This window comes from Fukomys damarensis, unplaced genomic scaffold, assembly GCF_012274545.1.
Source record: "Fukomys damarensis isolate Sample0158 unplaced genomic scaffold, DMR_v1.0_HiC HiC_scaffold_12, whole genome shotgun sequence".
Taxonomy (NCBI): domain Eukaryota; kingdom Metazoa; phylum Chordata; class Mammalia; order Rodentia; family Bathyergidae; genus Fukomys; species Fukomys damarensis.
Genome location: NW_022900924.1, coordinates 54,657,652 through 54,678,832, shown reverse-complemented (window position 1 = coordinate 54,678,832; position 21,181 = coordinate 54,657,652). Strand labels below are relative to the sequence as shown.

Sequence of the window (21,181 nt, the reverse complement as noted above, 5' to 3'; positions counted from 1 at the left end):
TAAGATTACTGACATTTAGAAATGGGAAGAAAGGAGCTAAAGGTGTAGGGAAGGTGTGATGCGTAGGGGAAGAACAAAAAGGGAAAAGAAAAAAATGTGAGAGAATGAAAAGATGAAAATAAAGTGTTTGTAGATGGGGAGGGGAGGAGGGGGTGAAGGGAGGGCAGAGGTAAGGGGAAAAAATGAGAATCAAGACTTGCCATGTAAAGGTACATGATCCCAACAATGAATGTAACTGTACTGTATCCCTAAAATGTACCAATAAACTCAATAAAATTAAAAAAAATGCACGATGGATAATGTGAAATAAGAAAAAGTCTAAATGGGATAAGGGAAGTGGGAAGGGTAGGGGAAAGGAAAGAAGGGAAAAGAAAAAAAGATGAGAAAAGGAAAAAATGGAAACAAAAGTCTGTAAATAGGGAAGGGTGGGCTGGGAATGGGGAAAAAATAAGAACCAAGACACATCATGTAAAGGTACAAGACCCCAATGATGAATGTAACTGTATGAATGTAACCTAAGAGAAGTTATGTTTTGAAATAGTCATGTTCTGATTTAAAAAAAAAAAAAAAAAAGAATTGGGCCAGGGACTTAGCTCAGCAGGGTCCTGCGTTCAATCTCTGGTACCCCCAAAAGAATTTATTCTTGGGATTGAGGTGCAATAGGCTGGAGCCCAGAGAGAGGGGAGCATGGGGCAGAGAGGAGGATGACAGAATCCCAAGGAGGGGACCCTGGGCCACGTGGCAGTCCAGCCCAGGCTCTGGGCCGTGTTACTCCAGGCCATGCTTCCCAGGTGCTTCCAGTTAAGCCAGTCCTGATGCCCCAACTTGGGCCTGCCCGTGCCTTGTGCCTCTGGCCCAGCTCCTCGGGTCTCTTACCGGGCCCCCAGGGTCAGCCCTTTCCTGAGCCTCGGCCCCACCAGGGCCTGTCCACCCGGCCTCCCTCAGTGCAGGCTTCCTGGGGCCCCTTGGCCAGCCAGGCTGCCTCGGAACTAAGACGTGGCCTGCACATCTCGGCTTGTTCCAGAAGCAGGTCCTTTCTCTTCTTTTTTTTTGGTGCTAGGGATGGAACCCAGGCTTTAAGCACTCTGGCACTGAGCCCTACCCCCAGGCTGCAGACAGGTTTGGAAACTGCTCCCCGTCAGCTCCATGTTTCTAGTCCGGGCGAGGAGACAGGGGCTGGCACTACCCCCAGGAAGATGGTGGCCCAGGAAGGAGTGTCTCTCCCACTACTGAAGACTTAACTGTTTTCTTTCTTCACTTCTCATGGGGATGGGCAATACTGGGAACTGAACCCAGCGCCTTCACACTTCACATCTTCAGCCTTTTTAATATGTTTTGAGATAGGACCTTGCTAAGTCACTAAACTTCCAAGGCTGGGCTTGAGCACGGGATCTTCCTGCCTCAGCCTCCCAGAGTGCTGGGATTACAGGCTTGTGTCACCAGCTGACTTTCTTCGGCATCGACTGCCTCGTGACCAGCAACCCCTTCCAGCCAAAAATCTGGTACTCTTCATATTTGGTATACATCCTGCTCCCCGGGACCAACAAGATGTGCTCTAAACACAGGGCTGAGTCCTTTTCCCGCATCCACTCACAGCTGCTTCCCTGCAGCCGCCTGCCCTTCCTATGTCCATCCCTCTGGGTGTTTTCTAATTTCCCTCTGACTTTTCTAAGCCATTGATCTCCTTAAGAGTCTGTTGTTTCCTTAACATGTATTTGTTAATTTTCCATTTTTGTTATTGACTTTTTTGTTTCATTCCATTGTGATCCTTTGCAAGATGCCTAAAGTTTAAGATCAGGCATGATTTATGGCCCCCACAAGGGCCTGTTCTGGGCAGTGCTGACAGGCAAGGCTGTGCCTCGGCTGCTCTGCGTCTCAGCTCCTCTGCTTCCTTCCCAGTCCTGCCTGCATGTTGCATCCATTTTTTTAAATTTTATTTTTTTGATACCGGGGATTGAACTCGGGACTTTGTGCTTGTGAAGCAGGCAGTGGCACCACTGAGCTAAATCCCTGCTGTACAGAAAGTGCAGTACTTCAGAAGCCCCCAGCTGTAACTACACAACTGTCCATCTGGGGGCTCCGTTGGCGGCTGTGAATGTTTATAACTGGTACATCTTCTCCTAGGGAACCATTTATCACCGTTACATCTCTTGTACTGAACCACTTAACAGTAGTCTCGCATAACCTTTTTGACTTAAAGTCTGTTGTCTGATAACACAGCCACTCCAGCTTTCCTTTAGTTACGTTTATATGAAATATCTTTCTAGCCTAGCGCTTTCCGCCTTTGTGATCTTAAACTATAGTGCTTGTCTAAAATGTCTTGTAGACAGCATATAGATGAATCTTATTTTTAATCTGCCACTCTTTCCTTCTAATAGAATTTAATGTTTCACTTAATGTGAATACTGATAAAGCATATACTTAACCCACTTAGTTATTTGTTTTCTGTATGTCATTTTTTTGTGTTCCTCAATTCCTCCATTACTGCTTTTTTCTCTGGCATTTTGTGAAAAAAAATTTTTTTTTTTTTGGTAGCGTGCCATTTTGACTCCTTTCTTTTCGTGTATATGTTTAAAATTGTTTTCTTGGTAGTTATCTTGGAAATTGCAGTTAACGTCTTAAATTTATACAGGGATTCAACAGTCGATCTGACCAGGTGAAGGAAGGCACCGGCCAGCCTGCAGATGAAACCACTGTAGCCTGTCTGAAGGGCTCACCCGACAGGGCCCTGAGACACACCGCTCCCTCTCCACCACTGTGGGACTCTGATCTCTGACGGCTGCTTCATGCATTTACTGTTTCAGTCATGAAGGAAGAAGGCACAAACCAAACCAGAAGTACAACCACCCTGGCTGCCTTTCAGTCTGTATTCTTTACTTTCTCATGGTTTCCAGTCACTGCACAGAGTCTTTTCATTTCTGCCAGATACTTCCTTTAGGATCTCTTATAGGGAAGATCCACTGCTAAGGAATTCTCTCAGTTTTTATCTATCTGGAAATATCTTCATTTCTCCTTCATTATTAAAGAGCAGTCTTGTCAAAGACAGAGTACTTAGTTGACAGGTTTTTCTGCAGTACTTTACATCATGTCACTGCCCTCCTCCGGCTTCTGGGGATTTTGAGGGGTCAGTGCCTTGTCTTGAGGACTTGTGCATGAGGAGTGACTTCTCTTGCTCTTTCAGAGCCCAGGCTCAGCTGTGTGGAAATGGGCGAAGCTGTTTCCAGCTCCACTGCAGGGCAAAGGCAGGCAGCCCTCGCCTTCCACACGGAAGCCACCAGCTGTGCCAGGCGCAACGTGTTTCTCAAGATTTGCAACATGAGAAGCACCTGCACTTCTGGAGGCTGAACATTCCAGCAGGAATACACTGAAAAAGTGTCTCTTGGGGGAAGTCCACAGGCCTCACGCTGCTTCTCCAACCTTGCCCTGAGCTACACCCAACTCCTGGGGCTCATCCCCACCCCTACCCTGCCACCCTTCTCCTGGGTGACAACTCATTTCGAGGCCTCAGCTATGATGTCATTCTCCCCAGACCCCAAAGCCTGCCCAAGTGCTATACTCACCCCACTGTACCTCCGTCACCCCCAGAGGACCTGCGGGCTTCTCTCTACACCAGAGGCGAAGGCGTTCTTGCTCCCCACCTATGTGCCAGCCCCGCACTCCACCTTCCACCTACTTACTCAGAACCACTTACTGGGCACCACCGTGCCGTCCAAGCGCCCTCCATCTCCCTGCTCTCACTGTCCTGCCTCTCAGCTCCATACGGCAGGCAGGCAGAAGTGACGCCCCCATTCGAAGGACCAGACGCCCTCGGGAGCACAGGTAGTCTGGCCCCGGGTCTGTCTTCTGAACATCACACCAAGGTGTCTTGTGTTACCCTTCTGATTTATCTGAAAACCTTAAGGACCAAAATTTTCCTTTTTTTATAGGTAAAAGAAAAATACGCAAAAGATTGTATAAAAATGCAAAAGGGAAAGGAATAATCACTATCCATGGCTACCAAATTCCAATCCAAAAGGAGAGCCTGGAAGGAAAGTGTCAAGCAGTTTTCAAAAAAATTCATTTTCCAAAGTCAGAAAAAAGACCAAAGACTCTAAAGAAGAAGCTCTCTGGGAATTTCTAACACCGACTCACATGATGCTTCCACAAAACTTGTTCCTAGAACCAGACTCCATCAAGTGTACCCTGGGCTCAGTCACAGAGCAGAGGAAATGCAGCACATCCGGCCTCCTCTGCCGCAGCACCACACACCCAGCTGACCCTGCCTCCTGTCCTCTAGCACCTGGTCCTCAGAAAATCCTGAGACACAACCAGAACCAGCTGTGTCTTGCCTGCTTCATGGCTTCCACTCAGATTAACAACCAAGTGAACCAGCCTGGCCGGACGCCCGGCTTCCACCCTGAAACCTTTCCTTGTCCCTCAGGTAAGGAGGTAAAGTCCCAATTCTCCATGTGATTTGCAGGGTCCACCACCAACAGGGCCTACATGGTGTCTGTCTCAAATGCCACCCTCACTGGCACACACCTTGCCGAGCCCACATCTGACCACCATCCAGGACTCCCGGAGTCTGTGCGGACCTTGTTCCGAGCACCTCGGCCCGCTTCCTTCAGCTGACAACGCTGGACTCTGAGTTGCTACTGGCCACATTTTGCATCCGGAATCAATGACAGCTGGAAGGAGGCCTTCACCCCCACAACTGGACAGACAGGGCTTCTGCAAGCGACAGCCCCAGGGCCAAATCTAAGTATGACTTATTTTGTTTTGTTTTTTGGTGGTGGGGATTGAACCCAGGGCCTTGCGCATGCTAAGCACACAACCTACCCGAGCTCTGCCCCCAGCCATGGCCTATTTTTGTGTAGCCTGAGGGCTAAGAATAGTTTTCAAATTTTAAAAGGCTCATGTAAAACAAAATATAAAAACAAAGAATATGTGTCAGAGACTGGACCTCTGGTACTGCCTGGCCCTTCACGGGGAGTCTGCAGAGGCCTGGCCTGGAGAGCCATCCCACACTGTCCTGTGCTCCGTGAGGCACTCCCAGCTGCTCGGGCTCTTCTCCACCCCTCTTGAGCACACTCTAGCCCTAACTACAAGTACAGAGGCTGCCTGAGCTCAAATCCTGCCTCCAAGGGAGCCCAGATGAAAACCTGAGCTTTGAGTGACCCAGTGAAACAATGGGTCGTCTCCCCTCCCACGTCAACTGACAGCTCCTTCCCCTCTGTCCAGGACCTGGCCTCCCTTCCCACTCAGGTGCTGCGCTGCTGACCCCTCAGAGTCCTGGGTACAAGAGCAGGCGGGGTGTGGTCAGACGTGTCTCAGGGCGCAGAGACCACCACGGCACATCAGCAGACATCCTGGCCTTTCACCCCCGTGGTCCATGTGCACATTGTACCTTTGGTGACATTTGCCTCCTGTTTTGTCAAGCAGCCTTGCGTTTTCAGTTGCACTGGGTCCCACAGTGTAGGCAGACACGTTGGCTTTGCCCTTTTCCCATCCTCTCTCATGGGAAGCTCAGGAGCTGAGGCAGAAGATGTCACAAGAGACACCAGGAGGAGGAGATGCTCTCTCGCCTTCCAGGGGAGAGCAGTGCAGGACTAGGCAGGGAAGTGGAAGGGCTATCCCTGTGGGCTCCCTTCCGTCTGAGGACACTGTGGGAGATAAAGGCATCTTTGGTCTCTGCTAGGCCTTTTAGGGCTATCACGGGCTTGTCTGTGAGGTGGTGGTAACTTCCGCTTGGGAAGGTCCTAGAAGCTGACAGCTCAGTGCCATGGAGCAGCAGGGGCTGAGCTGTTTAGCCTATCCCGAGTCTAGGACTTTGGGCAGAGGTCAAAGGGATTTTGGAGCTCCCTCTGCCATCCTGCCTGGCTCACCATGGCAAAGGCGAGGCCACAGGGCTTCGTGACTCCGGTTTCTTTCTTGGTCCTGCAAAGAATATTTAGGTGCATCTACAGAGTGGCCTCGTGGGCAGAGCAAAGAGGAACTTGTATGTGACACCAAGGGGGCCACAGTGCTGATGGAAGACCTGAGAAGGGCGGACAAGAGGAGGGTGAGAAGTGGAAGCCACTGCCACGACAGATGCCTGGCTTCGCACGAGGTACGGCTGTCCTGGGAGGAAAGAGGCGTGGGACGGGCGCCGAGTCTATCCTCTTTCTCTGAAACCTGCAGGATTATCATTGTCAGGAGGCCCAGTGGGCCTCACCACGACCCTGACTTCCCCTCCAGCCTTTCTCTCCAGAGCACGGCAGCCTGAGGAAGGACAAAGGCTACGCACACGGGGTGGTCTGGCTGGGCTGGCACCCAGGTGACCCTGTGCCACACACCGCGCCCCACTGCCAGGTCAGGTCCAGAGTAACAGGACCCTTTGTCACCTTGCCAGGCCGCTGCAGGGTCACTTTGGGTCCAAGAGCCAACACTCTAGGAAATGTAAACAGATACCTCTTGCCACAGTGCTAGAGTTTCATCAGATTCTCCCAGAGGAAAGAGCAATCACCGTACCCTGGGGCCAGAGAGGAAGAACAGCTAACTCTGCTGCTTGCCAGGCTCAGTGGCAAGGTCACTCAAAGTGATGTCCACAGCACCCTGTCCCTGGAGCCCACAGCTTCAAAGTCACCCCCTCAGGCTGTCCAGGGAGGCTCCCATCAGCACCCTCGCCCAGTCCTTGCTTCTTCGGCCTAAGGGAGAAGGGCACAATCCCAGCAGCCAGCTCCTCTGGTCCTGCCCCGTTAGTTTCCTGGGGTGACCCTGGGGTGGCAGCGCTGCTGCTACAGCTCAGGCGGCCTCAGGTCTGAATAGGGATGAAGTGCAGTAGTCCTTGGGGTCCAAGCTGAACAATTCTCTCATCTCAGGAGCAATAAGAGGTAAGCAATTAAGTGGAACCTGAAGAGCTAACGAACCTACTAAAAGCTGTCTAGTATTCACACTTTATTTCCTCTAAGCAACTTAGGGCTCTAGCAAAAGGAGGAACTGCTCCCAGGATGGACCGAGACAGCAAGGCTTGTATCCCTGGGCCCAGGACCTCTATATCTCCAGGCTATAAAGTCTCAGAATTGTGGAGTCTCTGACACAACTTTATGACCCTGTGGCATCAGTAAGAGGCCGCTGGCTCTTCTGCAGGGCTTGCCTCCGACCTGGCTCTCTGCTGCACCAAGTCAGGGCATGTCTGCCAGGCCCCTATCCATGACACTGGGCCAGGACTGTGGGTGCTGGAAGGAGAGAAAGGTACCACAGAAAGGTGCCCAGAAGGTACCACAGCCACCTGGTGGCCCCTCCTCAGCTTCTGCCGTGCCACCACTCACCTCAGAACCTCTGCTCTCTGTCCTGCCTTGCTGTGGTCCTGCCACCAAGCTGCAACCCTCATCAAGCTTCCTATGCAAGGAGCCAACTCCTCAGGATGAAAGATGCCCGCACCAGTGTTCCTCAAAGACGTCCCTACCACCACCAAGGAGCAGGAGGGGACAGACCGGGGACCTGCACACGACAGCCCTTACTGCTTACTCGCCCCGGCAGGCATCATCATCTTTCAGAGCACTTTCAATGAAGAACAATCCTCCTGGAACGCTAGGGATGAAAGAACGTACCCGGCACGTGACAGCACAGAGGACCCACCAGGCTGGCAGTCAGTGAAGGACAATCTTCCCTCCTTCCATCCCACAAACCCAGCCCGAGCTGGAGCCACCCCTCTGGCTCAGCTGCACTGGGCTGGACTGGAATTAAATCATAGCTGCCTACCCCACCCCCACCCAGGGAGGCATCCGCCACACTCAAGACCGTGGCCATCTCAGTGGTCAGAGCAGAGGCCCTCACGTCACATACCAAGGACAGTCTATTTTGAGACAGGTGCATGACATCAAATTACCCATTCAAAGATGAGACCCAGCTGTACCCACACAGCTGCCAGATACCCTACATCCAGCAGGCACCTGGTCCCTGCCAGCTGTGCTGAGCCCCAGAGGACAAATGGCGGAGAAGAAACACCCTCCCCTTTCCTGCGGCCAGGGCCATCTCCGCGAAGAGCGTAACAGCAACTGGCTCTTCAGCTTGACCCCTTCCCATTAGGCACGATGAGTGACAAGCTCCACAGGACCCCACCAACTGCTGCTACGGACACGAGAGCACGAGGAAGCACTTTCTGCTGAGGATGTGGTACAACTTCAGAGAAATGCTCAAAGAAGACTCAGCTTAGTGCTCGCTGCACCCAGTCCCTGGGCTTGGGAACCTATCACAGAGGCAGATTCCTGGGCCCACCCTGGACTCAATGAGCCAGAAGTCTGCATTGACGCTGAACACACCCCCGGGTCACTCTGATGCTAAAACCTGGCTTAGAGGCCAGGCTGAGAAAAGTATGACTCTGAAAGAAAAGGCCATTAACTCAAAGGAAAAGCCCCAAATAGGGAAACTGAATCTCAAAGCACCCTAATCCATCACTTATAGTCTGTCACATAAATATTTTCTCCTGTGCATCACAACTGAGCAAAGTTTAAACAATAAGCCAGGTATGCTGGTGCACACCTGTAATTCCAGCACTTGGGAGGCTGAGGCAGGAGGATTGCCACAAGTTCAAGGCTAGCCTGGACTATATGGCAAGACCCTGCCTCAAAAAAAAAAAAAAAAAAAAAAAAAAAAAAAAAAAAAAAAAAAAAAAAAAAAAAAAAAAAGCTTAAACACCATGAGCCAGATTGACGAGACAGTGACACAGCCACAGGTGTCACGAAGCCAGACCAGCATCGAGGCCCCACCCTTTCGTCAGAAGGAAGTATCCCTGAGCCATGTGCTAACCGCCAGGACTGATGCAACACCGGGCTGCACTCCTGAAGCGCCAACTGGGCACAACTGGGCACCAGCAGGGGCTCTCACTGAACGAGGGTCACCTCTCCTGTTGCTAATGAGGGAGACGCTCAGACAGGAGTCTGCACCATCCTCCCAGCACAGTGCTGGAAACATCTCCACAAGGAGCTCGTAGACACCGTGAATGTGGAACCAGAACTCTTCCCAGGGAAAAGGGTCACCGGGGAGAACTCTCCACACGGCTGTCGGGTTTTGTAGCCAGCAGTCACTGGTACCTTCTAGCACCATCTCACTCCACGCCCCTTCTTTACAGCATTGCAGCGAGGAGCACCTGCTAAAGGCAGACGGGACGTGAGGGCACCACGCGCTCTCACACAGTCCCTACCAGCACAGCAGGCCTCAAAACCAACAAGAGGCCAGGCGGAGCATCCACACAGACCTAGGGAGGCTCCAGCATAGAGATGCCACCTTGGGCTTAGCCAACAAGACAGCGTCCAAGGAACGGTCCAAATGGCCTGCACCTTACAACACCTGAAGGCTCCTGCTCCTCACCAGGTACCGAAAGGGAACTGTCATTGTTCACAAGGAAAACAAGGAGGTCATGCCTTTCACTACCTCACAGTTCTCAGAGCGTCTGCATGTTACCTTGTAACAGAGCAAGGATGTGAACTAATCTGAATCAGCAGGAGGGCTGCCTAGACTATTTTATTTCACTGGCTAAACACCCCAAGACTAGAGCTTTCCACCAAGAGGCTTCAATGAGCCCAAGTCCCACTGCATAAAAACATGAGTCCCAAGAGCTTCAAAGCAGTTGAGAGTCCCAAGACACTGTCCACCATGCCCAGGGTGACCCAGAAACGCACCAGCAGGCCAAGATGCAGAGGCCTGTGAAGAGGACGATAGGGACGGGGTAGGAGGCACAGAACAGCCCGTGGCTGTAGAAGGCCTGAGAAATCTTCTCACGCAGCCGTTCAGTCAGGGTCATCCTCAGCCGAAGTCACGTTGCTGCCATCCCGGGACGTGAACATGGATCAGCCTGGTGGGCGCTGGGCACCAATGACAAAGGACACCATCGGCAGGTACCTGGCCAGGAGGGACAAAAGCCATTAACAAGGAGTTCTTGGTTCTGCACACTCGCTTAGCTGGAGGAGGTGGCAAGAATGTGACCAGAGAACGGTGCAAGGTCTGAAGAGGGACGACCCGACACACGCACATAAATACACACACCCGTGCACACTCTCAGGGACCATGGCCACATTCTGGTCAGTCTAAGGAAGCTCCCCTCCAGCCCTGGTCATAAACTCTCAGCCTCTTCCATAGCCAGCATTTTAAAGGGCATCTTCCTCACAGGTGGCACAGGAAAGCCACACATGCAACAGAAATCACCCTCAGCTGCTCCCTGACAAGCCAGCTCTCTGAACACCCTCCCTGTCTTCCTCTTGCACAAGCTGGACTATGAGAAATCACAGGAAGGACCTTTGAAAGGGACGGCCCCAAACATATCTGTGTACCAACAGTGACCGCTGATAAAGAATGTCCAGTGGGGTCAGCGCTCAACACAAAACTCCAAAAAGCTCAGCCCCCAAGACGAGAGTCACCAGACGGAATTCCTTCTAGCACAGTGTTAGGCTGCAGCCTCTGCTCCTGGCCCCACAGTTGTCCTGGGAACATGAGGGCAGAGGCCCCTCCTGGCCCTGCCTGCCAAGCTGTCCTTTGATTACCAGGGCCCACTGTGGCTTGGGGGACCCTCTCCCCATGGACTCAGCACCCTCCCAGAACCACACTACAGCAGCTGGGCCTTCCCCCAGAATCCGACCTCTGAGTAGAGCAAAGGAGGAACTGGATGCTGGAGGTGCTTGCTCATCCCCAAGAAGTTCCTGCTTACAAAATCCATGAGCTGTGCTGGCTCCAGTCCTATCTCAAGACTGGCTCATCCACTTTCTTTCCAGACTCTTTCTCCATGTTAGCTAAAGTTAGTTTCTGTTGCTTACAATCAAACAACCTCAACCAACAAAACCTAGCAGAAAACTATAGAAGACCAGGGATCTAGAATTCTCTGCCTAGGACCAGGGATTTAGCTCAGTGGTTCCGCCACCTGCCTTGCAAGTGCAAGGACCCAACTTTGAACCTCGGTACCAGTTTAAGTTCACCTCTATTCCATGTTATTTCTTTGGCTTGTATTACAGGGAACCTGCCCAGACTTGTGTCTTGCTTGATAATCCTCCCTGAAGAAAACCAAGGCTGAAAAATGAGAAGCAAAAGAAGTCAACCATGGACCAGGGATTTAGCTCAGTGGTTCCGCTGCCTGCCTCAAAAGCACAAGGTCCCAAGTTCAATCCCTGCCCCCTCACAAAAGTCAACCACGACCAATTCACAAGTAAAAGAACAGCTCTCACTCTGTCCACCCTCCTGGAAGCACCAGCCAGAAGAGTACATGTGCCATGATCTTTCAGTCCAAGAACCTTCTACACAAATATGAAGAACAGTGCTCACAACACTCCACTCTTCACAGGGCTCACCAGGACCATGACAGGCAGAACAGGCCTCAAGCTGAGGACACATGACGGTGCTCAGCACAGAACCTCCTGCTCGCCAGGGGAAAATACACATGAAGGAGACAAACACTATCGGGATCCCCGTGGACAGGCAACTGGGAGCCAGCTGCAGCTTCCCTGACAAGCTTCACTCCTCTCCCCTTAAATGCTGCCCCACATCACACCCTCGGGAATTCGGATCCTGCAACCCCAACCCGCTCCTAGACTTCTCCCATACACATGGTGGCCACAAGGAGAGGCCAGCTCAGCTCTTCACACTTAGAACAGTGCACAGAAAGCCACAGCTGTCTAATCCACGTTCACCCTGAGGCCAACACAAACCTGACTTTGCCATGTTAGCTGTTCATTTTCACAGCATCTGGGAAACAAATCCAGATTCTGGTTCGTTACAATCAAATCTATCACCCACCTACCTGAACCTAGCAAGAGGAGAAAACCGTTTACCTCCGCTCCACAGTATAAATTTTAATGCAAAGCTATCCCAAAGCAAAATTTACCCAACCTGCACAAAAACTGCTCCTTCAGTTGACCCACACTTACAGGCTATTTCAGATCCAAACCTACAGCTCTTTTTCCTGAATGTGAAGAAATTGTCTTGTCCTGCAGGCCTAACTGGACCAATTACATAAAAACTTAAGCAATCCTACCTTTGCCACTGTAGAAGACCCCACTATCCACAAAAACAAAGGAGCTTGTTCTCAGAAAGCCAAATTACAAAATCATACAAGCAAGGAACAAGCCCTGCCAGACCGGAGCAGCCCTGCAGAAGCCCACAAAGAGGACATCCCCAGGTCACGCCATACTCAGGCTCTTGAGACGGGTGCAGGGCAGGGAGTGTGAGCCCCACAGGGAGGCCGATGCCGCCCACCTCACCCAAAGCTGGCTCAGGGTGCCCAGGTCCCGAACTCATTCCAAATGAGAGAGTAAACGTGGAAGTCTGGGGAAATCCATATATATATTTGGAATGTCCAAAGCTTTCTAAGAAATTGCCGGAATATCGTGCAGTGTCCACACCGGTTCACACTCCCACTGGCAACAGAAACAGATCTAAAAGCTCCACTTTCCCAGCAGCATTTGATACGGTCACTTTAAAACAAGTAACTGCACTAAGTGGTATGTGCTGATCTTTAATTGGGTCTTAATTTACATTTCCCTAATGGCTAGTAATGATCATCTTTTTCATGTGTTTAATTAGTCATCAGTATATCTTTTTCCATCATTTTTTTTCATGTCCTTTGATCATGCTCTAATTGGATTTTTATACTGCAGATTTTGCGGGGGTACCGGGGATCAAACTCGGGACCTTGCGCTTGCAAGGCAGGCAGCAGAACCACTGAGTTAAATCCCTGGTCCATAAATGGTAGGATATTTTTAAATAGGTTAATTAAGGTATAATTCACATAGCATAGAAATCACCCTATAAAGGGCTGGGGATGTAGCTCAGTGGCACCGCTGCTGCCTTGCAAGCCAAGGTCCTGAGAGTTTGATTCTCAGTACCACCAAAAAAAAAAAAAAAAAAAAAAAAAAAAAAAAAAAAATCACCCTTTTAAGACATTCATGGAATGGTACAACCATTTCTACTGTCTAATTCCAGAGCACTTCTATCACCCCAAGACAATGCCATGCCCATCTGTCATTAATCCCCGCCCCTTGCCACCTGCCCCCACACCTGCTCATCTTCTGGTTTCGCTGGACTTGTGTATTCTACACATTCCACATAAACAGACTTGTGCAATGTGATGTTGTATGAACGGCTTCTACCGCCCAAGCTGTAGCAGGTATCAGTACACTATTCCTTTCTGGTCACTTTGCTTACTCCTCAGTTGACAGACAATTAGATGATTTCCATTTCTCGGCTACTGTAAACAGTGTTATTATTATGCACATTGCTGTACAACTTTTTGGTGCACATCTGTTCTCAGTTCTTTTGAGTATATTATTAGTGGTAGAATTTCATGGTCATAATGTAATTGTAATTTTCTATTTTTTTCCTAAAAGTTGTGTAGTTTTACATTAAATCTGTGATACACTTGAGTTAATTTCTGCATAAACTGTAAGGTGTTAAATCTAGGTTCCTTCTTTTGGCCTTGGTTTTTTTGGGGGGATACCAGGGATCAAACTCGGGTACTGCAACCACTGAGTTAAATCCCCCACCCCAGCACTATTTGTTGAAAGGCCACCCTTCCTCCAACGAACGCTTTAGCACCTATTTCCAAAAAGCAGTAAGCTAGGTAATCCCAGTGCTCTGAGAGGCTCAGGCAAGAGGATCACCATGAATTTCAAGCCAGCTGGGCTACACTGTGAGTTCAAGGCCAGCCTGAACTACACAGTGAGACCCTGTTCCAAAAAATGAAACCAAACAAAAAAATGGACTCCTTAAGATTTCTACAATTGCATCATCTCCAAATAGGAACATATTTCCTTCCATAATTCTTCAAGTGTTTTTTTCTGTAACACTCCTCCTTCTTGGATAACATGAAGGATAAGCCTTTCATGACTGTTCTGTGGGTCCCTGAAGCCCAGGCCATGCTATCCAGGGCTGGGTGCAGTCACTGCAGAGCACTGCCAGGAGTCCACACACCTTTTACAGGTTCATTTTGCTAACTTCTTTCTCTCTGCAATTTTCCTAATATTTTCCAGCTCCTAAGGGCTCATTTCCCGGTCTTTGGGACAGAAACCCAGGAGTTTAATTTCCTGGCTCTGCTGAGCGTCTCCAATAACTACAGTTGCTTCCAGCAAGTGATGAAAGGAAAGGGAGAAAAGGAAAAACTTCAGGGGCAGATGCTGAGAGCACAGAGCACTCACCTAGCATCCAGGAAACCTGTGTCTAACACCAATGTGGAAAGGGAAAGGGAGAGAGAAGAAAGCGGAGAGGGCAGGGGAAGGGAAAGGAAAGAGGAAAGGGCACAGAGAGCCGGGCGTGGTGGCACACACCTGTAATCCCAGCACGTGGGAGGCTGAGGCAGGAGAATCACTGTGAGTTTGAGACCAGCCTGGGCCACATACTGAGTTCCAGGTCCATCCCAACTACACAGTGAGACCCTGTCTCAAAAAAAAAAAAAAAGAAAAAGAAAAAGAAAAGAAAGGGCAAGGGAAAAGCAGTAGGGTGTGGCTCAGCGGCAATTGCTTAACATGAGTGAGGCCCTGCATTTGACTCCCAACACGAAGCAGGGACACAGAATTCCCTCTAAGCTCTAGGGACACAGTGGATTCCTCTCTCCCCCAGCTGCCAACATCACTGCTGCCTCCACATCAGAGCTGCTCAGTGGCCAGGGCAGGAGAAAAGGAAAAAAATGATCAAGCACACAATGAACCAGAGATTTCTTCCTCAAGCCGCTCCTGAGCCATAGGGAGCCCAGCACCTAGAAGGACAGGGCTTCTTCTCTAGGGTGTGTCTGCCTGCCTGCACCCAGGGTCTTTGGAGAGAATGATGAAAAGAGCTGGGGGTCCGCAGCAGTACATGAGTGACCGAGCCCATGGGTTCAATCTCTAAAACCGGAAGCGAACAAAGGTGATCACACTTATTTTCTGAAATACTTATGAAAAAAACACGGCAGACTGGAAAGGAGACAGCTGATTCTGAGATTTGTACACAGTTCTATATGTGATTTTTTTCTTTTCTTCTCCTTATTTCCTTCTTTCTTTTCTTTTTTGAGACACGGTCTCACTATGTAGCCCGGGCTGGCCTTGAACTCAGTGATCCTCCTGCCTCAGCCTCCTGAGTACTGGGATTACAGGCATGTGCCATCATGCCTGGCTCTATATGTATTTTCTGTAACAAAAATATTTTTAAAATAATCTTACTATTCTACAAGTGATGCTTTCGAAAATTATTTAAAGGTATGACTACATATCCCAATGTTAATAAACTTTTTAAAATGTAAATTATAAAATAATAACCAGATTTATTCCTGGGTAGCAGATGTTTTTGTTTTTCTTATCTGTATTTTCCCCAAAGTAATACAAATAGAAACAGTATGCGATACAGGGACAATGACAGCGACAGCGGCCACCATCTATATTAGGTGCTCACATAGCACAAAACTCAAAGTACTTCATACATATTCCTCTCATTTTATCTTTATAACCTAGGTCAAAACAACTAAGATTTGAAAAAAAAAACCCAAAGCTACTACTACATTATAGCTAAAAAGACAACCACAGACTTACTTGGGAAGGCACAAAATTAGTATCTTCCCAGGTGTGGTAGCACTCAGGAGGCTGAGGCAGGAGAGTCAAGAGATGGAGGCCAGTCTTGGCTGCACAGCAAGTTCAAGGCCAGTCCAGACTATGCATTAAGACCCTATCTCAAAACAAATTTGTTAATAAAATATAGGGGAGGAATTCTAAATATTTTCTCTTTCTACAATTTCGTGGTGCTTCTCCTGCAGAGTATTATTAAAATCTTTCATGGACCACATTGAGCTCCATGAAAAAAGCAAGGATTCCTTGCACACTTCCCCCATTCCTTCCTGGTATATGCATCTGCCAGACTCTCGGAAGGGGTGGCACAAAGGTGAGCAAGAGCCCAGCCCCCAGGGCATCGGAGTCCCACACTGAGCAGAGAGAAGACAGCTGAACAGGTGAGGGCTTCCTCCAGCCAGGCCCAGGGGGCAGAGGAAGTACAAAGACCCCCACCCTTAAAGGACAGAGATGTGAAGAGAAATGAGCAAAACCAGTGACAAGTCAAGGTCAGAAAATACTACCTCCATGTATCAATAGAACACCACAGTTTTTTTTGTTTTGTTTTGTTTTGTGTTTTTGGTGTGTGTGGGGGGTGCTGGGGATTGAACCCAGGGCCTTCCCACTGAGTTATAGCCCCAGCCCTTTCTATTTTTTGAAACAGGGTCTTGCTAAGTCACTGCAGTTGCCCAGGCTAAACCTGAACTCAGGCTGGCCTTGAACTTGCAATCCTCCTGCCTCAGCCTCCTTGAGTGCTGGGATTACAGGCATGTGTCACCACATTCAGTCCCTTACAGCTTTCAAATTGCTTTTATGGATAAATTTAGTTTTGCAAGAGGCAGACAACAGCCAGGTATGGTGGCACACGCCTGTAAGAGGCTGAAGCAGGAGAATTACAAGTTCAAGGCCAGCCTGAGTTACACAGTGAGCTCAAGGCCAGTCTGAACTACACTGAAAGACCCAGTCTGCAAAACAAAACAACAAAAGCAGGCAAGGAAAACATTGGTGCCCCAACCTCCAGATGAAGAAACAGACCAAGAGAGCATTCAGGGGCTGGGTCTTAGCAAACCACAACAAAATGTTCCTTTTATCTCACTACCCTCTTTCAAATGAGCTTGCTAATTCCCCTAGTTCTAAATACCACTTATCTCCCCAGCTGGGCATGGTGGCGCACGCCTGTGATCCCAGCACTCGGGAGGCTGAGGCAGGAGGATTGCTTGGAGTTTGAGACCAGCCTGGACTACACAGTGAGTTCCAGAGCAGTCTGAACTACATAGTGAGACCCCTGTCTCAAAAAAACCCAAATAAATAAATAAATAAATAAATACCACTTATCTCCACGTGGGTATTCAACCCTCAAGGCACTCCACACCATACACCTCATCACCTACAGCTATGAACCACTATGGCCCCACTGCAACTATCTCAGCCAAAAAACCACTTATGCTCCCCCGGGGAACTCACACGGTCAGACCAGGTGTCATAATTAACAGGGCCTCTGGAAAGAGCAGTGTTGGGAAGGCCATGGACCCTGAGGAGTCCTGTGACCAACACAGCAAAGAGAAGCAGCCAAATGCTAACTGGAGGCTGCCCTGCTGCACAGCTGTGCAGCTCTCTGCAGCAGCCACAGGTGAGAGACCTGTTTTACTGCTGCAGGGTGGACTCCTGAGTGTTCCTCGGAGGGACATCTGCACACTGGTCCCGAGGCGGCGTCCTGGGAGGTGGCAGAACCTTCTGGGACCCTGGCCCCGACCTCTTCTCCACAGCTCTCTGTCCAGGTGACAGCTCTACTCAACATGTCCCCACCATGACCTGCTGACTGTCATAGTCCCACAGCTACAGGGACCTACAACACTGAGGGAGAAAAAAAAACCCTCATTATGAGATGATTCTCCCAGTACTTTTGTTCAGAGAGCTAAACCACACGCTCGCCTGGACAGTGTTGACACACTCACTGTCCTTGTGCAAAAGAACCACTTCTGTAGACTTCTCGGCACCCCCCATCTTTATATCCTGCTGGTGTCTAGGAAAGCTGGCCATCAGCCCCTTCCAAACTCCAGCGAGGTGGGCAAACAACTGCCTACGGAGCACGGTGACGTCCATGTGACTGAACCCGCCGTGTCACCACGGTGTCACGGCACCTGGGCGTCGGCCCCCACCCTGTCTCCAGGCCCCGCACTCACACCTTCCCGCCTCGCTCCTCATCCAGTCTTCCCTCCTCAGGAAGCCCGGTGCTGTTCTCACTCCTGGCCCTCCCCACCCCCAAACGCCAGCTGTGCCTCGTTTGCTCCTTTGCCCCTCTGCCCCGGCCCGCCCAAGCCTCTCGGATCTCAAATCGGCTCTAGTCTTCGGGTCCACCAGTCTCAAGGCCAGCGAGCTCAGTGTGCACAGATTCTACCAGCGCCCTGGGCCGGAGCCCTCCGTGCTGAGAAAAAGCCCCGCCGCCCCAGTCCTCCCCAGACTCGCCTCGCGTCCCCGCCCTGCCCTTGCCCTGAGTGCCGCGTGCCAGCCTCAGGCCCATCTCCAGGCCCCGGCACGCAGCCTCCCTTCTCCACTCTTCTCACCGCGGACTCCTTTTCATGTTTCGGTGTCCAGTGAAAGGTCACATTGTCTACAGAAGGCCTCTCCTGACCGGATGCGCTCCCTTTGCTCTTCTTCCCGGGGCCTAAGTACTCCCTCCTCTGAGCAATACGACAGTAATGGTACATGAGGTTGTCTCCTGGTTTACTATCTGTCCCATCAAGACTATAATCAATCCCCTTGTCCGTTCAGGATTGTACGTCGAGTCCTAGACAGTCACGGGCATGTTGCGAGCACTTCATAAACACTTGATGAATAAGTCATGAGCAATCAACCAGTCGTAAACGAAGAGCGCTTCATCCACTCTGCCATTCGCTGGTATCCCAGTCTGAGGTCCCCTTCACCCTGGATTCTCTGGCGAGGTGACTTTCAGAGTGGTCCCAAAGGCAGGGGCCCTAAGAGACACGTGGAGCTGGTCAGAAGTTCAAGTTCCTGGGGCTGGGGACGGACCTCAGGGGCTAGGTCCTGGGTTCCAGCCCCGGACCTGCAAAGCACAGTGCCAGTCATCAGGCTTCTCTAGACCCAGAGTCAGATGAGCGGGCCCCAGCCAGTCCCGCTACGCTAGGTTCCACCACAGGCAAGCAGGCGGGTGACGCCCACACCTCCCCCAGCACCACTCTAACTCTCCCGCATTTCACTCCAGCTGTGGCCCATCTGCCAGCACCGCTGGGAGGGACAACTTCCAAAAACACTTTTGTGTTTTCCCTGCACTTTTGGGGTCGCACTTGTTTCTTATACAGGTATATTCAAAATGGACTCAAAGTGGGGTGACATGGAGTGCACCTGGAAGCTTTAAAAAAAGAAAGTCGGGTCCGGTACCTCTATTACTTCAGTTCCGAAAATGAGGGGGTTGCAGCCCAGCGGTGTGGGGTGCGCTGCCCCGCTTCTGCCCGGGACCCCACAGGAGCTGCATTCACACTGGCTGCTGCATTCCTCCCCCAAACCCGCGCCTCACTCTCGGGTCCCTTTCACTCCCACTCCATCCTCCACTCGCTCACCCGTTCGTTGGTGTCATTGTCCCTCTGTCCATCCATCCTTCCTTCCTTCCTTTTCTTTCTTTTGTTGTTCCGAGACAAGGTCTCGCTATGCCGCCCAATCTGGCCTATAACTCACTGTAGAGCCCAGGTGAGTCTCAAATTTGCAGCAATCCTCCTGCCTCAACTACCACACCTGGCTTTGTAGTTGTTTTCTGCAGGGCTGGGGATGGAACCACGGCCTCCGTGACCACAGCCCCAGAACTCCACCTCTCACTTAGTCACCCAGCCCCGAAGCACAAGTGCTACTTCCGTCCTCCTCTAGCAGCGGCTCCAGCTCCACCAGAGAACAGTCCAGAAACACACAAGACACGACAGCTCCTGCTGTTAAAACGATGCTGCATCCGCTACACCACAGAGACCACCTCTGCCAGAACCTGACACAGTGGAGATGCAGCCTTCACACTTTTAAACTTTTAGATGCTTGGTAAATACTGATGTTGACTTTCATACATGTCTTTCTTAGTAAGAAAGAAACTTCAATTACATAATTATATGCTTCTCAACCATAAGTTACAGTCAAGTCCAACAAGAAAAATTCCCACTGAGTCAGGGGTCAAACAAGGATGTTCACAACCATTTACTGTTATTCTGGAAGTACTAGCTATTGCGCTTAAGAGAGAAAGAAAATGGGTACACGACTGGAAAGGAAAAGCTAAATTATTTTCAGGTGATTATGATTATAACCTAAACAATACAAGGCAATTGAAAACCTTTTCGGTTGACAAGAGTAACAAGTAAGTAACATAGGAAATCAGTCTTCAAACGCGTTAACAAGCAGGAAGGTGATTTCCACAACACTAAGAAAGCAATGCAAACTACATGCAGGTGCATGCCTGTAATCCCAGAACTCTGGGAGGCTGAAGCAAAAGGACCTCAAGTTCAAAACCAGCCTTGGGACTTTAGCAACTTCTTGAGATTGTCTCTTAAAATACAAAGGGCTGGGGATGTAGCTCTGTAGAAAGGCCCTGGGCTTAAGCCTCAATCCCACAAAAAGAAAGAAAAGAAAAGAAAGGAACTTCTGATACCCTAAGAGACATATAAAACTTCAACAGAGAGAAAGCCAGGCAACATTCTTGGAGGATGACTCAGGATCACTAAAATGTCACTCTTCCCGCATTAATCTAAAAATGCAGCATGGTCCCAATAAAAACATGTAGACTTTCTTTTTTAATTAACTGAAGAAGCTTATTTTAAGGTACACATGGAAAAACAAAAACAGTAACACAGTTAAGAAAGTTCTGACCATTCCTTTGGGGGGGGTACCGGAGATGAACTGTGGCCCTTGTGCTTGCAAGGCAGGCAGTGAAACCACCGACTAAACCCCCAGCCATGTTCTGAAAAATAAAGGTAATGAAATGAAACTAACTTTACTAAACACCAAAACTATAAAGCTAGAGTAATTAAAAGTGGGTACTAACTCATAAATACACGGATTAATGGAACAGAAAGTCCAGAAACAGATCCAAATGTACATGATACGCAGCAAAATACATCACATACGGTGAATGATAAAAGGGACATTTAAACACATGGGATAAAAACAATATGTTCAATAAGAGGTTTTCTACAAATAGCCAGTCACCTGGAAAAAAATTAAGTTGCATCCACAGTTCACCTAAAATAAATTCCAAAAGTATAAAAGATTTAAAACTACTGCAGGGCCAGGGATATAACTCAGCAGTGCCACACCTACCTGACAAGTGCAAGGTCCTGAGTTTGATCTTTGGTACTGAAAAATAGGTTGTAAAAGGAAATATGAAAATCACTTAAAGTTTTTCTTCTTTTCTCCCCCCGCCCTCCGCAGCCCTGGAAACTGAACCCAAGGCCTTCATAATGAATTACATCTGCTATTTTTTTTTTACTACAGACAAGGTCTCACACAGTTTGCCCAGGCTAAACTGGAATTTGCAATCCTCCTGACTCAGCCTCCCAGAGTTCTAGGATTATTGCTCATACCACCATACTCAGCCCTAGCCATTACCATCCTAGGTAGGAACAAAACTGATTCACAGCACTGACAAGGTGCTATGCTCCCTCATACATAAACAA

General features: G+C 49.6%; 1 protein-coding gene across 1 annotated transcript in view; it reads right to left on the bottom strand.

Moving 5' to 3' along the window:
- Scap (SREBF chaperone) overlaps positions 1–20,864 on the bottom strand; it is a 43,893-nt gene extending 23,029 nt beyond the window's left edge. Inside the window, exons 1-2 of the mRNA XM_033762703.1 lie at positions 20,826–20,864; positions 9,642–9,861 (exon numbers count right to left, since the gene is read on the bottom strand). Coding sequence (XP_033618594.1) covers positions 9,642–9,763 — 122 coding nt within the window. The 5' untranslated portion in view covers positions 9,764–9,861; positions 20,826–20,864. The remainder of the gene's footprint in view (positions 1–9,641; positions 9,862–20,825) is intronic.
- Between the last annotated feature and the right edge of the window lie 317 nt (positions 20,865–21,181).